Consider the following 20,431-nt stretch of genomic DNA (forward strand, 5'->3'; position numbering starts at 1 on the left):
CTAAACCTTAGGTTATGTAAATACAATCCTGGTAACCACACACACAATGTAACAGGATGTTTTTGACTATGCAATTTCAAACACAATTCAACATGTAATAACTCACAAAGTGTAATTCCATAGACCAACACATGATGCAAACAGAACATATAAAGAGAAATCAAAGTCCAATGGATGGTCAGGAGATAAAGTCCATTCAGTTCCTAAACTGGCATATTGGCAATAACCACAATATGGGATGCTTATCTTATGATGTTCCACGTATCACTGCTTTGAAGATTCTAATGTTCCTTGTATGTAGATATTGGAAATTTTGTCCTATCAGTTGAATTTGTTTTGTTCCATGTTTCTTGTCGTACAAGAATATGAGTTTGCATGGCTGACGAAGCACAGTTGGGCGAAACATGGTATTATCTCGGAATCCTTGTGGTGCCATACCTTCAGGTTTTCCATCTGATTCTCATGATATGTTCTGTTTGCATCATGTGTTCGTCTATGGAATTACACTTTGTGAGATATTACGTGTTGAATTGTGTTTGAAAGAGAAGTTACATAGTCAAAAACATCCTGTTATGTTATGTGTGTTGTTACCATGTTAAAGTTGAAACAAAACTTGAAGGTGCCTGCTAAATCTTAGTACTGAGCCAGTGACACTAAAGACTCAGTTTCTTGTTATCAAATGAGCCTCACCAACTCAGGGAACAACCAGTGATGCTTCTGCAGTTTATCTCAATGATTGAGGTTGGTTATCAGGATGTCTCTGAGATACACTGGACCTATGTTATTCAGGACTTTGTAGATTACTACAAAGACCCTGAAACTGGCTCAGAAGTAGATGGGTAAACAGTGCAGATGTTTTAACAATGGTGTCACCTGTTGTTGGCCAGGTGGCCTCATCAGGAGTCTTGTTATGGCATCTGGACCAGCTGGAGCTTCCAAGCCAGGCCCAGGGGGTGCCCCACATAGAGTACATTGCAGCTATCCTGCCTCAGGGTTACTAAAAGAAGGACTACAGTGGTCAGGCTATTCCTGTCCAAGAATGGCTGTAGCTGCTGAACCAGAATTAGTAAAAGGCACTCCTAGCCTCTAGTGACAAAGATATACCCAGAAGTACAGATTTTGCTGGACTGCAAATCCAATCAGCATGGCCAGAGTTCAGCAATAAGGGAAGCTGTATTCCAGCAACATTGGAAGACCACAGGTTCTCCAATCCCTGTCCTACACTAAAGTACCTACCAGTCTGGATTGGGCCTCTCATGCTGGCAGTTTGTGTGTGTGTGTGTGTGTGTGTGTAAGTTTGATGAGCAAGTCTGACCCATGTGGCCTTATGGGGCAAGGTTGCTGGTATCTCAAAGGGGTTTGAATCAGAGACTGAATCTCAGAAGCCTTGGATATTTTTTTTATCTCTGGCTCTAACCTGGAGCTGGACGTCAACCTGACCTTCCACGGACTGAAGACTTGGAGGAGCAGGGAGAGTCCTCCTTCACCAGGGTTGCCTCAAGAGGATACTCTTGAGCAGACCTTGGGGTGGGTTCCAACAGAAGAGTCCCCCTCAGAGGATCACACCTCTGGATCATGTTTGGACTGGATTCATTTCAGTTTTCAATGTTTGATGTTTCTTTGGCTTGGCTTAGCTTGGCTTGGCTTCTATGGCTTCTTCTACTGTTGCTTGGTAATATTGTGTGTGAGGCCTTAACCACAGTGGCCTCCACAGCTGGGCTGCCAACCCTGTGTCCCTCCATATAATGCTGGACTACAGCTTCCACCATCTCCTGCCCATTGGCCTTCCTAGCAGGGGCTGATGGGAGTTGAAGTCCAATCACTTCTGGAGGGTTAGGGAAGGAGAAAACTCAGGCATTCCAGATGTTACTGGACTGTAGCCCCAGACAGCATGGTCAATGGTTTGGGAGGATTGAAGTTGGAGCCCAGAACCATCTGGAGGACCACATGCTCCCCATCCCTACTGTAGGTGCAACTAGAAATGGGCTTGACTAGGGACATAAAAAGAGCTCTGTAGGATGAGACCTAAGGTCCATCTCATCCAGTATCCTGTTTCCAAGAGTGGCCAGCTACATGCTTCTGGCAGTCCTGCAAATAGGACGTGCATGCAATATCACTTCTGTATGGTTGCCTCCCAGTAGCAGGCTTCTGATATACTGCCTCACCATGGAGGGTCTTTAGAGTCATCATGGCAAATAGCCACTGACATACTTCTCTTCCTTCATAAAGTTGTCAAACCTCCCCGTAGAGCAACTTGAGAGCAAAGATAAAAGCCACTTGAAAGCAACGGGCCACTGCTATATTTTGCAACAGCAAATTCCATAAACCTGTTTTGCATTGTGAAGAAGGAGTTCATTTGATTCACTCTGTTTTGTCTTGAAATTACTGCCAGTCATTTCCACTGGGGAAAGCTTATGGGGAGACATAGGAGAGAACTCTCTTTAGACGTCATGTAGGAGATGAGCAGGCTTATTGTTCTCTGTTGTTCTGGGGAGCAAGACATTTGGATGAAAATTGTAGGGAAGTAGACCATGCCCAAAAAGTAGGGGAGAAATGTTTTAATGGGATGAACTGTTTGACAGGAAGTCTAACTCAGGAGGTGGTGGGCTCACATTTGCTTGCAGCATTTTAAGCAAGGGCTGCACAATCATCAGTCAGCGATGCAGTAGTTGCACCCCGCATTGCAGATCCTGAATTGAATGGAAGGGCTGAACTTGAAGACGTCTCTTCCAATTCAGTAGTTCTATGATGCACTCTGAGTTGCAGTGCTATGACAGAGGCAGAAGTACTGTACATATATTTTTCTATTTTCTTCTCACCAAGCATACCCTTCATAGCCATCATCTACATAAACAAAAAAATACTTCTGCATTTTATAAGAACATTAGATGTTTAAATCACCTGTTCAGGTTTCTCCACAATCATCATTACTGAATATGTGGACAAATAACATGAAAGCCTGTCGCTCTAAATAACTTTTGATATGGATGCAAGTTGCAGCTATAGTCTACTCATGGAGAACTTTGCAAAATCTATTTGTCTTTGTGGTATAAGAACTTATGGATTTGTGCTGTTGCAGAAGCAGTAACAAATATATTGTGGGTCCCTAGAGCAGTGTTTCCCAACCTTTTTTGAGCAAAGGCACACTTGTTTGATGAAAAAAATCTTGAGGCACACCACCATTACAGCCCCGTGACGTCAGCGCGCAGCGTCGCGCCGGGAGGGACGCACGAAAGTGTAAGTTTCATTTTCCCCCCTCCGCTCCTGTGTAAAGGGGAATGCACTCTGCTAAGTAAAGGCACTTGCCACAGCAGCGTCAACGTCACAGCACCCACCGGCACCCAAGAGAGAAGGGGTCTCAGCAGCCCTTTTGCCAGGAAGAGGAGCAAGAACGAGAGGAGGAGGAGGAAGAGGAAGAGAGTCCCCCCCCAAAAAACATTCTCCTTTTGATCTTCCTTATTTGCAATTCCTCATTGCAAAACAGCGGTTGATATACAGCTGATTTTTTTGTTATTACAGTCCCCACCCCCTCACCTAGTATTATTATTATTATTATTATTATTATTATTATTATTATTATTATCATTATTATTCCCCGCCACTCTGGGAGGCTGAAGCCCTTTAAGGCTTCCTTCTGTCCACTCTCTGTGAATTACCTGCCCGGAGCGGGTTTCTGGGGGGGGGGCGCTGCTGCCGGTGTCCTCCCCGTCGAGTCTCGCCTTGCCCGGCGCGTGGCGGCCGTCCTTTCCCACACTCTGCCGGCTGCGCTGCCAAGCCCCGCGGCTCGGCCTGTCAGCGTTACCGGGCTCGGCGGGCGGTAATTCCCGAAGAAAGCCGGCGGCGCTTGAAGAGCTGGCAAGCCCCCATTTGCATGTCTGTTTTCCGCAGCCCTTGGAGAGGATTAAGTTCCCTCCTTCCTGCCGGGGAACCTCCAAGCTTTGGGGGTGGGGGGGGGGAGGAGGCAGCAAAGCGAGGCAGGAAGGAGAGTGCGGCTTGGCTCCTCGCCGCCGCCGCCCCGCCTCTCGCCGCCGGACTCGCCCACCTCCCTCCAGGCAACATCTCGCGGCACACTAGGCAACATCTCGCGGCACACTAGTGTGCCGCGGAACAGTGGTTGGGAAACACTGCCCTAGAGGAATGAAGGACTCAGAATGCTTCTGTGTCATCTGGTGAGATTTTATTTCTTATGCTTCACATTTAGATGCCCAACATTCACCATGCACACCAGCTAGGGAAGTATGAATATCTTGATTCTTCTTCTTCTTCTTCTTCTTCTTCTTCTTCTTCTTCTTCTCCTCCTCCTCCTCCTCCTCCTCCTCCTCCTCCTTTTCTTTTCTTTTCTTTTCTTTTCTTTTCTCTCTTCTGCTACTGCACTCTTGGATTTTCAGTTATAGTCACTATTTGTTATTACAACTTTCAATACAAATAAATATATTTTTCCTAACAGATAGGAAGTGAGCCTACTTCATGGCTTAGTAATACATATTTATAAAGTATTGCATCCTTCTCTCTCTCTCAAACATTTTTTTAATCAAATTTCAAGGAAAAAGAAACATTTCCACATATACTCCTCAATACATTTTTTAAATACTTTCCATCCTGTTTTCCAGGGTGATTTTATTTTCTTCCCCTTTGATGCACTCTGTCTTCTAGCTCTTATAACAATATCAAAGTAAGTTCTAATTCTTTCTGTTGCTCATGCCTCAAATCCTCCTCGTGAATTCATCATACTATAATATTTCTTTAAATAGTCCAAAAAAGGTTTCCATTCTTCCACAAAGCTGTAATCATTAGGTTCTCCAAATTCAGCTGTTAACTTTGCCATTTCTGCATAGTCCATCTTCTTATAAGTTCTACTTATCCATTCTTCTTTTGTAGGAGTTTCTTGTAGGAGCATATAGAATCCTTGCTGCTGTGATAGTGTACATAAACAATCATCTTTTTTGGGACTTGTGTTCTTCTAATCCCACCCAAAAGAAAGCTTCAGGGTTTTTTTTTTTGGGGGGGGGTATAATCACTTTAAACATCTTTTTAATCTCATTATATATCATCTTCCAAAATACCCTTTCTTTCCTACAATTCCTACACATATGAAAAAAGGATCCTTCAGCCTTTTTGCATTTCCAACAGTTATTAGAAACCTTCTTATATGTTTTACCCCAATTACTAGTTGTTAAATACCATCTATATATCATTTTAATATAATTCTCTTCTATAGCATAACATAAATTTTTAATTTGTTTTTCACAACTTTCCCCACACATTTATTTCTATGTTATGTCCTAAATCCCTGGCCCATTGTATCATTACTGGTGTATTGCATCCTTCTATCTCATTTAGTTTTCTGGTGAGATTTTAATTTTTAAACTTCATTATATGATAAAATAAAGACTATCAAAAATACAAATAGAATAAATGGAATACGGAGTTCTTCTCTTAGTATTTCATAGCCTTTGCCACCCACAGAGGACAGTAACTCCTCCCAGCTTACCTGGGATCTTTCCTTGTTTTCCCAGCCCCAACCAGGGAGACCATCATTTCCCTGTCTCTCACCTAGGGTCCTCCATCAGCCATCTACAATCCCTGGACCTTGATAAAGGCCCCATATATAGGACCCCAAAGAAAGAAGAGAAACAAAGAAGAGAGACAGACAAAGAAAGTAAAGAACAATGAGAAGAGAGAGAGAGAGAAATACAATAGAAAAAGAAACATTACAAAAAGAAAACTTCAGATTTTCCATCTGCTGATTTCATAAAAGAAATAAAAAATGATTATTTAAGATATTCGGTTCATGCTAGCGTCCATCTTCCCCCTTTCTGCTAAACAATATTTCTTTTAAGTCAAGGTGTCTCAGGTTCATTTCTTTTCCCCATGAAAAGTCCAAGATGAGTTCCCGAATTGTTATTACTATTGGTAAATGTCAACCATATTTTTTCCCTTTTGATTTACCTCTTGTCTAATTTTAATTGTAGACTCAGTTTATCAGAAAGAGGTTTATAATAGGGGCAATAGCAGACAAAACACCATGCATGTCTTTGCTCTCTGTTTCACCATTTCCCCCGTGTTAGCTGTCCCCAGAGTTTGCCCCATTTCCACATCAATTTCTAGCTTGCTATTTTTGTTTTTTGTTAAAAAGAAGCCCACCCAGAATAATACAGTGCATTTGTGTGTGAATGCACTTTTCACTCATGCACACTTTTTTGTGTGTTTTTTTTTGGGGGGGGATAGAAGACACTGGAAAATTTGGAGGAGCAGTGGTAGATATAACTCATTCATAATAACCAGTACTCATAGGCAGCCTGATCTCACAAGCTCATTTTCCTTGTTGCACAGAAAGTCCCTAAGGAATGATGGATTTTTCGATGTTTTGAGTGGTTCTTGTTTTACCTGTAAGCTGCCTTGAATTCAGTCAAAGGAAAAGGCAGGATATATATTAACAACAACAACTCTTTCAAAGGCATCCAACATCTTGTGGGAGCAAACTCTATAGGTTAAGCTGGCATTTCACTGATCCTGTATGTCTGGTAAAGAACGAAGTAACGTGTGATGCATCTGCAAGGCTGCCCACCCTCTCTTTCCATTTTAAGATGTTCATGGGCAGATGGAGGAGGCTGAGCATATCTGAAAGGCTACCTAAATTATGGCCCCTGGCACAAGAATCTGTGAGGGAAGCTGTTGGCTGATTGATTTCTAATGGCTTAGTGGTGTGTGGCTGTTCTGGCCTCCAGGTGGAGAGGCAATTTGGGTCTCTAAGCTTGTGTGAGTTGGGAGGGTTTATCTGTTGCTGGATGCTAACCACATTTTCTTGTCTTTTTTCCTCCTTACCCCTTTTGCATTAGTGCTGAAAAGAGCCACAATCAAGAAGAGCAAAAATGACCTAATCCATGCTGAAGAAGGGGAGGACCACTTCACAGATGTTTGTTCTGTTGGTAAGTTTAAGATTTAATATACCAAGGTATTATTGTTATTGTTATTGTTATTGTTATTATTGGATAGATTGTCTCATGAAACAACAAAGCCAGGTAACCTCATGAGAATGTGGTGAAACCTAAAGATCACCCAAGGAAGTAGATCGAACCTGCAATCTTAATCTCATAAGTGAGCAGAGTTTGCTACTGAATTGACCACTGGCATTCCACCTTGTTAATGGGAGATGGGTGTTGTGTAGGCTTCTTTTGAGTTCCATCATAAAATGTAACCATCTTAGAGCATGGATGTAGAATCTCCAGCCCATGGGTCAACCTTGGCCTGTCCAGGGATCAAATTTCCTCCAAACCACGCACATTTGCCAATCAGCTGACATTACTGTAAGGGTGCAATCCTAACTAAGCCATTAGCCTGGTAGTAGAGCATCTGATTTCATGCAGAAGGTTGCAAGTTCAATCTCTGGCAGTTCCAGACACGGCTGGGAGAGGCTATCTTTCTAAAAACCCTGGAAAACCACTGCCAGTTAGTGTAGGGTTGCCATATTTTGAAGATAAAAACAAAACATATCCCTACGGATCTAGGGCATGCTGTGAGTTTAAACAATTCAGAGGCAATCTGGTGGGTTTCCTCCTTGCCCCGCTTGCACAAACGTCCCCTCCCAGCTCCTCACTCATTCCCCGCCCCATTGTGCTTTCTTCTCCCCCCTCTCCTTTTTCAGCTGTTCTCTCCCCTCTCCAAACCCTCCCTTGTGCTCTGGTGTGGAAGTGGAGGCTGCGAAGGTCTCCCTTTAAGAGGGAACCGGCAATGACAAATTGTTGAAATTTACATCCCAACTTTACCAGTGCCTCCCGGCTGCTGCAAGAACCACGTCTCTCTCCCTCTCCAGCCTTTGTTTTCCACCATCCTGTCCAGTTTGCACCCTGATCTGCCCGATCTCCCACCCAGATCACGAACCCTGCAATCAATTAGCTGGTTGCTGCAGAGCCCACCATACTGCTGCCGGTGCTGCAGCTGCAGCTTGCAAGCTTGCAAGCTGCTGCCTCAGCCGCTGGAGCTTCCCTGGCAACTTCAGCACCTGCCTATGATAAAGCTGCACAGTTCTCTAAAGCAGCAGCAGTGTTGCTGCCAGGTGCCCGGCAGTGGCGTAGCGTGGGTTGTCAGCACCCGGGGCAAGGCAAGTAATTTGCGCCCCCTAAGCCGTGGATTTGCGCCCCCTAACCTGTGGATTTGCGCCCCCTAACCCTAACCACCAGATGTTGCGCCCGGTGCGGCCGGCCCCCCTGCACCCCCCACACTACGCCACTGGTGCCCGGTGCCCCCCTCTTCATCCAGAGCAGCCACCGCTGCCACCGTGCAGGACCAGTGGCCTCATAGAGCACATGGAACAGACATAATCAGGCAGCAGCAACAACAAAAACCAAACTGGACATTTTGCATAATTTTAAGAATCCACCCAGACTGAAATTGTGAACTTTAAAAAGAAGACAAATCTGGGGAAAACCAGACATATGGCAAGCCTAAGTTAGAGTAAACAATACTGAGCAATATGGAGGCGTGGTCTGGCATGGAATAAGGCACCTGCCAATGTTCCTATGTCTGCTCAGAAATAAGTTGCATTTAATTCAATGGGATTTATTCCCAGGCAAGTGTGTTAAGACTGCAGCTGTAGTGGGATTTTTTTTTAAGGTGCCGCTGTACATGCCATTTCTTTCACTCATGTTACCCACTTTTTAAAAAAGAGTCAGTTATCATAATGCTTTGAAAAAGTGATTGTGAGGTCCTTGCAGACAATTTTCAGGGAATTGCAGTGGTACCTCAGGTTACAGACGCTTCAGGTTACAGATGCTTCAGGTTACAGACTCCGCTAACCCAGAAATAGTACCTCGGGTTAAGAACTTTGCTTCAGGATGAGAACAGAAATCGGGCTCCGATGGCGCGGTGGCAGCGGGAGGCCCCATTAGCTAAATTGGTGCTTCAGGTTAAGAACAGTTTCAGGTTAAGAACGGACCTCCAGAACGAATTAAGTTCTTAACCCGAGGTACCACAGTACTGAGCAACTTGTCTGGTTAACAACCAGCAAAAGGCTTACACCCCTGCTGGTCAGCATATTTTCATGGAAACTTGTAATTATATAAAGGTTTTCTATGAAGCCTTGTAACCAGCTCATTAAATTTATCAATGTAAAAATGCTATGGAAGTCATTTCAGTGCAGTGTTCCAGAGAAGCATGGCTGGGCACATTTCAGGTGCCTGAAAATAATAATAATAATAATAATAATAATAATAATAATAATAATAATAATTTTTATTTATATCCCGCCCTCCCCAGCCGAAGCCGGGCTCAGGGCGGCTAACAACAATAAAACAGTACAACAGTACAACACAACACTCTAAAATCGTTCATTATAAAATTAATTCAAATCAAACCAATGGCAACCAATATCCAGATAGTTGAGCAGGTTCCTATGTATCTGGGTTGGGGTAGTGCAGCCTTGGTGGCCTGAAGAAAGGTCTCTCAGCTCTGCTCTAAGCTTTGTATCTTTCCATTGCTCACAGGTTCACCATTTGCCCGGGCCAGCCTGAAGAGCGGCAAGAATGAGAGTTCCTCCTACTTCCGTAGGAAAGAGAAGATGTTCCGGTTCTTCATCCGGCGCATGGTGAAAGCGCAGAGCTTCTACTGGATGGTTCTCTGTGTTGTGGCTCTCAACACCCTGTGCGTTGCCATTGTGCATTATGACCAGCCAGAGGGGCTCACTACTGCTCTGTGTAAGTAAAGCTCTGGGATTACTCTGGCCCTGAACCTTGACATCATCTCAGATTGGGGAGCTAACCCAGGGGAACTATGAACAGATAGCTTCTTGGATTTTTCAAAAAGAATATTCAGACTCACTGATACAATAATCATATGATGCCCTGCCATTTATCCCATTGGACAGGGGTCAGCAAATTTTTTCAGCAGGGGGTCGGTCCACTGTCCCTCAGACCTTGTGGGGGGCCAGACTATATTTTTTTGGGGGGGATGAATGATTTCCTATGCCCCACAAATAACCCAGAGATGCATTTTAAATAAAAGCACACATTATACTCATGTAAAAACATGCTGATTCCCGGACCGTCCGCGGGCCAGATTGAGAAGGCAATTGGGCTGGATCTGGCCCCCGGGCCTTAGGTTGCCTACCCATGCCATTGGATATGTATGTGTGTGTGTGTGTGTGTGTGTGTATACACACACACAGGTACCTCGGGTTACAGGTTACAGACTCCGCTAACCCAGAAATAGTGCTTCAGGTTAAGAACTTTGCTTCAGGATGAGAACAGAAATCGTGCAATGGCGCCGCAGCAGCAGCGGGAGGCCCCGTTAGCTAAAGTGGTGCTTCAGGTTAAGAACAGTTTCAGGTTAAGAACAGACCTCCAGTACGAATTAAGTACGTAACCCGAGGTACCACTGTATATATAGGAGCTAACCAGATGCCTGCAGGAAACCCAAAAGCACAAGAGCACTCTCCCCCATTGCAGATTCCAGCAACTGGCATTCAGAAGCATTATTACCTACAACTGTAGAGTTTACAGAAGGGCAGGGAAAAGATGAGGGCAGGAACCAAGTGCTCAGTGAGTGTCCCCAAATACCAACCTATACATGTGGGGCAGATTGAAATCACATCTATATGGTGCCAGAGACATTGAAGTCAAAGCAAGGCACATGTGTGAAGCAAAACAAACAAACAAAAAACAAAGCAAAAACAAACAAAAAACGTACCTCTTTTGTAAGGTTCAAACTAGAGAAGAGACTCTCTTGGTTTGTGAGCTTTCTGTTCTTTTTCAGAATCAAACATCAGAAGTAATAAGGCAGTTTGATATTATATGCTTCCTATTTCATTTGGGGCTAAGTGGGGTGTGGGTGTGGGTGCCACCATCCTTTTATAATCAGACCCACCCACAAAAGAAGGGGAACCATTAGTTTGCTTGTAGAGAAATGCTTTCAGTCTAGCTTTTTTAAAAAATAAAAATAAAAAATAACTTTTATGTGCTGATATTCATCTCCCAGCTGGTGCCAGAAAGAATGTTCTTGTTAATTACAAATTGAGTGAAAAATTAGACGGGCTGACATACGGGGCGGGAGGGGGGGGAAAGGGCCATTTTTATTGCAAAGCGGATAAAAGAAATAAAGGAATTCAGCAGCTAGATGTGGCTGAAAGTAGATATTGTTAAAGGAGAAGAGCTAATGTGGGAAGCTTGTCGGTTCTTTGTTCAGTATAGTGAGGAGGAAGCTAATATGGACATTTTAGCTCATAACTCATCAATAGAGCATCTGTTCTTCATGCAGAAGGTCCCAGGATCAATCCCTGGCACCTCCAGGTAGCAGTGGAAGATAACCCTCCGATAATCCTTGGAAAGTCACTTGCAATCACTGTAGACAGGAACCAATGGTTTAACTTGGCAGCTTTCTATGTCCCTGTGAAGTGCATTTGTTGAAGAGGGGCCCAAAGAATAGCAACAGCCAAAAAACAGACTTCCCAACTACAGTCGAACGTTTTGGCTCTTGAACTCCGCAAACCTGGTAGTGAGTCTTCCAGTTTGCGAATATTCTTTGGAACCCAAATATCCGCCGCAGGTTCTGCACATTCCGGTTGGCTGCAGGAGCTGTGCCGAACTTTTTGGAAGTCGAACAGACTTCCGGAACGGATTCTGTTCAACTTCTGAGGTATGACTGTACAAGTTTAGAAGGAACATCTGGGGGTGTCTGTCCATCAACAGGTTAGCCCTGTTGGTGTTCCTCAGCAGCAAGAACAGCTGAAAGATGGTTTGCCCACCAGTTGGCTTGGTAGAGAAATTTGAATTCAGTTTATGTGGGCAAACTTACCTAATCCACACTTTCTGAAACAATATGCGAACTGAAATTTGCTTTGCTTCAGATTATACCCATGCAGTTTTCAAACCCAGTAATTGGGGTAAAGTGTATATGAAAATGCATATATTAGTAAAAATAAATGAATACTTGTTTTATTAGGGGAAATTGCATCGCAAAAATGTGTAAATTAGGCAAAGTTCCATACCGCTGAATGCATTAGGAGAAATTTGCACTAAAATGCTTATGAATTTCCATGAGGACCTACAAAATCATTCCCACCCCCCAAGAACAGATGTGGAAATGTGGTGAGCTGAATTTAAGACTGGGATACTTAGAGAAACCTAAATTGACAGAGTCGCCCATCCCTATCTACAGTACCAGTCACCTGCTCTCCAGGTGGATTCTATAACATACCTTACTTTTCCTTGTATGACAAGTTTTGTTTTTGTTTACTTTAATGTTGAGAAACGAGGGTTGTCTTATACACGGATAGTGCATAGTGGGGACGGGTGATTGGCTGGAGCAGCGAGCAATCGTTTGTCAGCAGTGATATGGTGGATGATTGGTGGCTGCAGCAAGGGCTGCTTTGGATTTGCTGCTGTTGTGGTAATTGGGTGGGTGATTGGTTGCTGTGGCAAGGGCTGCTGTGGATATGCTGTCGCTGCAGCAAATGGGCATGCAATTGCTGGCTGCTGTTGGCGAGCGGGCAGACGCTTGTTGTCTTCAGCGACGCGAGTGATTGTCAGCGTTTTATAGTCGGGTTAGTGATTTTTGGCATCCCCCCTGCAAAAAGCTCCACAACTCTGGGCAATCCCCCCCCCCAAAGCTCATCAACCCCAAAACTAGGGGTCGTCTTATACACGGGGTGTGTGTGTGTGTTATACATGGAAAAATACGGTAAATAGAAAGGATTTAAAGTTTTAGCACAGTTTGGTTGAAAAGCTTCCTGATTTGGTTAGATAAGTTCAGGATTGACACAGCTGATATGACTTCCTTGCCCCCAAAGCCCATGAGGATCCTTTAGCTGTGTTTTGCAGAGCCTTCAAAACCAGTCTTTGGGGATCTCTTACACAGATTGAACTTTAGGTAGTTGCTGGAATCCACAAGAGAGGGAGAGTGTTCTTCTGCTCTGTTTCTCTTTGTGGGTTTCATACAAGCATCTAATCGGCCACTGTGAGAACAGGATGTTGGAATAGATGGGCCATTGGCCTGCTCTACTAGAGCTCTTCTTATTTTTATGTTCAGTTGGGCCCAAAGCTGAGGGACACCCTTTCATTTGTGCTGTTTGCCCTGCTCTTTAGTGAAATATTTTCATTTTCTAAACACGAACCCTTTGACAGGAGAATCAAAATTCATTGAAATAGGTCTCAGCTCTGTTTATCTAACCTCCAAGTACTTCTGTGGGTTCTTTCTTTCTTTCTTTGATATTGATATATTTGAACAAAACCAAAAGGTTTATCCAGGTCTCTCTAATGTCTACAGGATGGAGAAAATTAGTTGGAGTGAGGATGGCTCTTAATTACCTAGGTTCTAAGAGCTTCTATTGGAAGTGCCCTTTCTTTGTTTAAACACATGGCTTATAACTGGCAGTTTCATTTACACACCTATATGAACTTCCTTTTATTAATATATATGCTTAAATCAGGTTTGATGGAATATTATATTAATTATAATATTATTATTATTAATACTACTACTAATAATAATAATGTTTAATCCCCTTCTACACATTTGTTTCAGGGTGATGTAGAAAATATAACAGAGAAACCCAGCTAAAAACAGTTACAAAACTGTTTTTGTAGGCAAATAACAGGGGGCAAATAACAGCAGATTTGTTTATTTTTTAATAGCAAAGAGTAGACATCCACGGCAAAAATGTATACAACCAGCTGGGGGAGATTGGTAGGGGGAAATGTCTTCAATTGTTTCTGGAAAGTACAGATAGTGAGTACCTTTCATATCTTGACAGGAATGATGTTTCACAGCATTGCTTATTGTTAATGTCAACTGGCAATGGTTGTTGTTATTTAATTATTCTTAGTATTTTTATTATTTTTGTTCTTTGTTTCTGTTTGCAAATAAAAAGAATGGTGAGGGTAGGGAGTGGGGAGAAATGGCTCTTCAGAGACTTAGCAGTGAATGTAAAAATAAAAAATAAAAATGTGCTAGCTTTGGCAGTGCTAAAGACATGTGTTTTCCCAGGACAATTTTTGCTTAGGCACAGCTTCAGAGTGATGTGAGCAGATTTGCCATAGTTTGATTCAGACTATGGCAAATTCAACCCATAGTCTGCTTCAGCAGGATATTCTTATCTTCTAATAGATTAAATCTGATAAAATATTAGGAGCCAAGAAGGGGAGAACGTTTTTGCACAAGGAGCTTTAGCATCAGTGGCCCATAATGCTTCTCACTGGCAGCACATGGGAAGAGCAGGGGTGCCTCCTAATTAGACAGATTTCTAGAAAGTGATTGTAATTGGACTTTGGACAAGATGTGTGAACTTCAGCCAGGAAGGGAGCAGAGTTTGCTCTGGGAGGATTGGTAACACCGTAAGCGTGATTTGGGCACCTCTAATTCAATCATGTCTCTCCCTCTAGGGAGAATTTAATTACGTTACAAATCAACTTCAATGCTGCTGAGAGCCTGTGGGTCTGCAGCGATTCCTCAGAACTCCCCGTCTCTGCCTCCTTTCTACTTTATGCTTGTTGAAATGCTCTGATTAACTTTCTCAGCTTGACATTTCCAAGCATTTTGAAAAAGGAACTGAAAAGGTGCTTAGCAAAAAAAGGGGGAAAGGGAGAAAGGAAAAATATGGGATGTGTCGCGTTTCATCTCTGTATAGCCAGCATGCTATAGACTCCGCTGAAGAGAATCTGGTTTGCACATGTTTGGATTGTGTGGATTTCCACAATAGCAGAACACTGACTCCACTGGTGTTTATAAGCATGCTTTATTGAAGAAGAGACTTGAGTGTCTTGCTTATGAAGGAAGGCTAACAATTTTCAGAAAGAGTATTTAACAATCACCTACCCCACATATGCCTACCTGGCTGCTTCAGTCTATGGAACTGGTACTTTTACAGATGCCACATAATACCCATTCTACATTGATAAGAAAGTGACACTTTAGTGTGGCATCACCTACACTTCAGAACTCCTTGCCTAATGACATTAGGCAGGAGCCTTCAATGTACTCTTTTACGGACCTGCCAAAACCCTTTTACCTTTAGGCATATCTACCTAACTACACTGAATGCTGATGTGTGTTTTAATCCGTTTTTATCTCATCATTGGTTTTAATTATTTTTAGAACTACAGTGGTACCTCAGGTTACAGACGCTTCAGGTTAAAGATGCTTCAGGTTACAGACTCCGCTAACCCAGAATAGTACCTCAGGTTAAGAACTTTGCTTCAGGATGAGAACAGAAATCGTGTGGCGGCAGCAGTGGCAGGCCCCATTAGCTATAGTGGTACCTCAGGTTAAGAACAGTTTCAGGTTAAGAACAGACCTCCAGAACGAATTAAGTTCTTAAACCAAGGTACCACTGTATTTAAATAGTTTCCCACTGTTGTTGTGTGGTTTTTTTTACTGATAATCTCATTGTTTATTCTTTGTGCAAACCACATTGAGGTATATAAATTTTGTGAAATGAAGATTGGGATGAATAATGTGGCATACGCAGTGTCGTCCAGGGAAATCAATTGGCTGGAGATTCTGGACAGATGAAGGAAAGGTGTCCTTCACACAAACCATGGTGAATAGTGTGGCCCTAATGATGGTATTGGACTCCAGCTCCCATCAACCCTAGCCAACATGGCCCAAGGTCAGGCATGATGGAAGATGTAGTCCAGCAACCACTGGAGGACCATGGGTTGCCCCCTAGAAACCTTATGACCAGAACCCATCCCATTCAGCTGTGCACTCTATGCAGAGCCTACATTAATGCAATTAGTTTCTTGATGATTTTGTGTTTGCCTTTGATGTCTCAGCCCGGTTCCCTGTGGATATCAGTATGCAGAGCACAGGGAAGCTTCAGAAACAAGCATGCTTATTTATGTCTGCTGAATATTTTAGGTGTCATTTCAAGAAGTGGGTCAGCCAAAAACTGGATGCTGATGGATCTCCTTCTCTGCACAAGTGTTCACAGTCTTTGTGGGACAGGAAATACCTGTAGTACCATCTCTTGTGCCTGATCCTAATGACCTTAGACTATGTGACAGCATGAAAATAGAATTAGTCTGTCGCTGATTGACACACATACACACACACGATGCTAATTACCTAATTCAAATATATTGGGTAGGAAAGTAACCAGCATGGCCTTTGCCAGGAGCACAGGTTTCTAAATTAAGTTAAACTGTTTATCACAAACTCTCTCCTCTGCCTTCTGCCATGCACTTCCTTCTTCTCATCCCATGGTTTTATGAAATGCTTCTGTTTAAGGTAGCTTAAATTAAATCTAGAGTGAGACCAGCAACCAAGAATTGCATTTTTCAATCAAATGGGCCAGGGCGATGTCAAAACAAATCCTCCTCCTGACCCGTCAACTGAAGGAGAGGGTAGAAATAGGAGCCATTGGCAGGAGTAATGGACGGATGATCACTGGAACCAATCTTTGCTCCCTTGATTTAAAATAATCTGCTTCGTAAAGGTTGGCCAATGCCAGGGCTCGTAACAAATAGTGGTGCCAGAGATGCAGGTTGATCATGCAAACCAAAATTTCCCTAGAAAATTTTGAGATTTTTCTCTTTCTGAATGACTACGTTCTGCTTCCACTGATGGAGGCTGCATGTCCCTGAAGTACAAGTGCAGAGTAAGCTGTTACACTCAGGTCCTACTTGTGGGTTTCCCATTAGCATCTGGTTGGCCACTGTGAGAACAGGATGATGGACCACTTGCCTGATCCAGCAGGTTGTTCTTATGTTCTCAGTCCCCTGGAGAAAGAATACCAATCTGCAGAATTTTAAGGACTTAAGAAGAGTCCTGCTTGATCTAGTCATCTAGTCTAGCATACAATTCTTTCCAGAGAGCCAGCTTGGTGTAGTGATTAAGAGCGGTAGACTCATAATCTGGTGAACCGGGTTTGATTCCCCGCTCCTCCACATGCTGCTGCTGGGTGACCTTGGGCCAGTCACACTTCTGTGAAGTCTTTCAGCCCCACTCACCTCACAGTGTGTTTGTTGTGGGGGAGGAAGGGAAAGGAGAATGTTAGCTGCTTTGAGACTCCTTAGGGTAGTGATAAAGCGGGATATCAAATCCAAACTCCTCTTCCATGACCAACCATGGCAAGTCTGAAAACAGCATGTGAATGCCACAGGCTCCCCCCCCCAATCTGATGCTCCTCAAATGTTATTGGACCTCCCACCAGTCCCAGCCAGCATGGCCAATGGTCAGGGATGTTGCAGGCTGGGGAAGGGAAGGGAATATTAGATAATACAGTATGTCTCTGATTGTTCTCCAGTGTATCTGTGAAGGAACTGGATCTTACTTGTATGGACTGTTGTGTTTTAGGTGGGATTCATGTTAGCAGCTCTTTATTCATTGGACATTGTAGGGCTGACTAGCTTCCAAATATCAAGGCATTGAAATGACCAGTGTGGATGGGAGGAAAGTCACATCCCAGCCTGGGGTTTCATGTTTCCTGCTTGGCAGGGGGTTGGACTCGATGGCCCTTGTGGTCTCTTCCAACTCTATGATTCTATGATTCTATGTCTTCCTATAGTCTACTGCGAGGAGCTTGTGGTTGACAAGGAGAGTCTATATCTTGGGATAGCCAACTAGGGAGGCCTGAAATTCAAGGTGGAATGCAGCATGACACATAATATTGGTGTGCCTGGAAGAGGCAAAAAAGGAGGAAAGGCTGTTGCTTGAGCGTAAGAGCCTTCTGAAAACCTGATGAGTTTAGGGGTAGGTTAGTCCAGAGAAAGCGGCTGACATTTTAAACTGCTCCCCCCTTTTGCTCCAAAGGGAATATTCTGGGTTTCAATAACATTTGTGTTGTGTATCTTTTCCTTAATCTTCACATCTGTCCCCCCCACCCTAAGTAAAATCTTCACTGGTGTGTTCTCACTTTAACACTATCGCACCTGGAGGCCAGTAACCTACCCTAATTGTGGTGGCTTCAGAGGGAACCCAGGGGAACTTGGAGGCTGATTGATAAGACCAGCTTTGCAGAAATTATTTCCCTCTAGTCTGGTGGCTGCTGTCCTTTAGAGGGGGAGACTGAGCAGAGGGGTACACTCTGTGTTAGCCAGGAACACCCTCCCCTCAGTTGGCATGGAACTCAGTGCAGCTTGCGTATGGTTGTAGAGCCACACAGCAATGCTAAACACTGAAGGCCCAGGAGGACTCCCCTGAGTGAGTGCTTGAGGGCCCTGCTTTTGCCACTTACCATCTGGCTTGGGGCGGGGCCTGGGGCCTCATAAGGACTGCCTGCTGCTTGCTGCCTGCTGCCCAGGAGGACTCCCCTGAGTGAGTGCTTGAGGGCCCTGCTTTTGCAACTTACCATCTGGCTTGGGGCGGGGCCTGGGGCCTCACAAGGACTGCGTGCTGCTTGCGGCCTGCTGCCCAGGAAGACTCCCTGAGTGAGTGCTTGAGGGCCCTGCTCTTGCCACTTACCATCTGGCTTGGGGCGGGGCCTGGGGCCTCATAAGGACTGTGTGCTGCTTGCTGCCTGCTGCCCAGGAGGACTCCCCTGAGTGAGTGCTTGAGGGCCCTGCTTTTGCCACTTACCATCTGGCTTGGGGCGGGGCCTGGGGCCTCACAAGGACTGCCTGCTGCTTGCTGCCCGCTGCCCAGGAGGACTCCCCTGAGTGAGTGCTTGAGGGCCCTGCTTTTGCCACTTACCATCTGGCTTGGGGCGGGGCCTGGGGCCTCACAAGGACTGCCTGCTGCTTGCTGCCTGCTGCCCAGGAGGACTCCCCTGAGTGAGTGCTTGAGGGCCCTGCTTTTGCCACTTACCATCTGGCTTGGGGCGGGGCCTGGGGCCTCACAAGGACTGCCTGCTGCTTGCTGCCTGCTGCCCAGGAGGACTCCCCTGAGTGAGTGCTTGAGGGCCCTGCTTTTGCCACTTACCATCTGGCTTGGGGCGGGGCCTGGGGCCTCACAAGGACTGTCTGCTGCTTGCTGCCTGCTGCCCAGGAGGACTCCCCTGAGTGAGTGCTTGAGGGCCCTGCTTTTGCCACTTACCATCTGGCTTGGGGCGGGGCCTGGGGCCTCACAAGGACTGTGTGCTGCTTGCTGCCTGCTGCCCAGGAGGACTCCCCTGAGTGAGTGCTTGAGGGCCCTGCTTTTGCCACTTACCATCTGGCTTGGGGCGGGGCCTGGGGCCTCACAAGGACTGTGTGCTGCTTGCTGCCTGCTGCCCAGGAGGACTCCCCTGAGTGAGTGCTTGAGGGCCCTGCTTTTGCCACTTACCATCTGGCCTGGGGCGGGGCCTGAAGCCTCACAAGGACTGCGTGCTGCCTGCTGCCCAGGAGGAGTCCCCTGAGTGAGTGCCTGAGGGCCCTGCTCCTCCCTGCCACTTACCACCTGGCCCAGGGCGGGGCCTGACAGGCCTCACTAGGACAGTTGTTACTGCCGGAGAGGCACAGAGTGTTTTTAAAATGTTTTTAAAAATTTTCTTTGGATTTTTTGTATGTGGGGGGTGGGGGTGGGATGGATGTTTGGTTGGGCTTGGGGAATTATGATTTTTTTTATTTTGATGTTTTTGTAATTTCTATATTTTTTGTTTGTATTGTTTTATTGGTTTTGTTTGTTTGTTTAAGGTGTTATTTTGTTTTTAGGGGGAGGGGTCAGGGCTGCCGGGGAGTGGCTCCCAGCCCACAAAATGGCTGGGGCATGTTCCACAGGGGGGGATGCACTGGGACAACCGATCTCAGTGATCACGGGCAGGAGGAGGAGTTACGCTAAGACCAGACCATGTCATTACAGAGGAGGCAGGTTTAGTCGTTGTCTGAGGACTATCCCTGCCTCCGGGTCTGGTCCTGACCGGATGGATACTAGAATCAGCAAGGGATACCCACATGACCTGAAGGTGCTGCTGTGCAATGCCAGGTCAATGATTCATAAGACCACTGCCATCCATGACTTGATCATGGATGGAGGATTTGACCTGGCATGTGTAACAGAGACTTGGTTGGATGAAGCAGATGGGCCTGTCCTTGCCGCTGCTTGTCCACCAGGTTTCTCTTACACACAGCAACCCAGGTCACGTGGGCGGGGAGGGGGGGTTGCAGTGATTTTTAGGAAGTCATTAGTTTGCACCAGGCGTCCTATTGGGAAGACCCAGTTTTCTGAGTGCATGTTCTGGAAGTTGGGCAATAGGGGCAGTACAGGATTCCTTTTGGTGTACCGACCTCCCCGCTGCGCCAAGGATTCCCTGCCCGAGCTGCTTCAGGTCGTGGCGGATGTTCTCCTGGAGACACCTAGCCTGGTCGTCCTAGGGGATTTTAACATCCATGCCGACACGACCTTACAAGGGGCCGCTCGGGACTTCGTGGAAAGCATGGCCTCCATGGGGCTGTCCCTGAATAAGTCTGGCCCAACTCATAGCCACGGACATGCCTTGGACCTGGTGTTTACCTCTATGGATGTTGGTGATCTGACACTAAGTAAAAGCGAAACGAAAGAAGTGCCATGGTCAGATCACTTCCTG

The 20,431-nt window shown here is 45.2% G+C and overlaps 1 protein-coding gene across 9 annotated transcripts in view; it reads left to right on the forward strand.

Annotated features, from left to right (window-relative positions):
• CACNA1B (calcium voltage-gated channel subunit alpha1 B) overlaps positions 1-20,431 on the forward strand; it is a 341,428-nt gene that overhangs the window by 181,931 nt on the left and 139,066 nt on the right. For all 9 annotated transcript variants that reach the window (XM_082208748.1, XM_082208756.1, XM_082208749.1 and 6 more), the window contains 2 exons: positions 6,840-6,929; positions 9,483-9,692. In XM_082208748.1, coding sequence (XP_082064874.1) covers positions 6,840-6,929; positions 9,483-9,692 — 300 coding nt within the window. The remainder of the gene's footprint in view (positions 1-6,839; positions 6,930-9,482; positions 9,693-20,431) is intronic.

This window comes from Podarcis vaucheri (assembly GCF_965113315.1).
Source record: "Podarcis vaucheri genome assembly, chromosome: Z".
Taxonomy (NCBI): Eukaryota; Metazoa; Chordata; class Lepidosauria; order Squamata; family Lacertidae; genus Podarcis; species Podarcis vaucheri.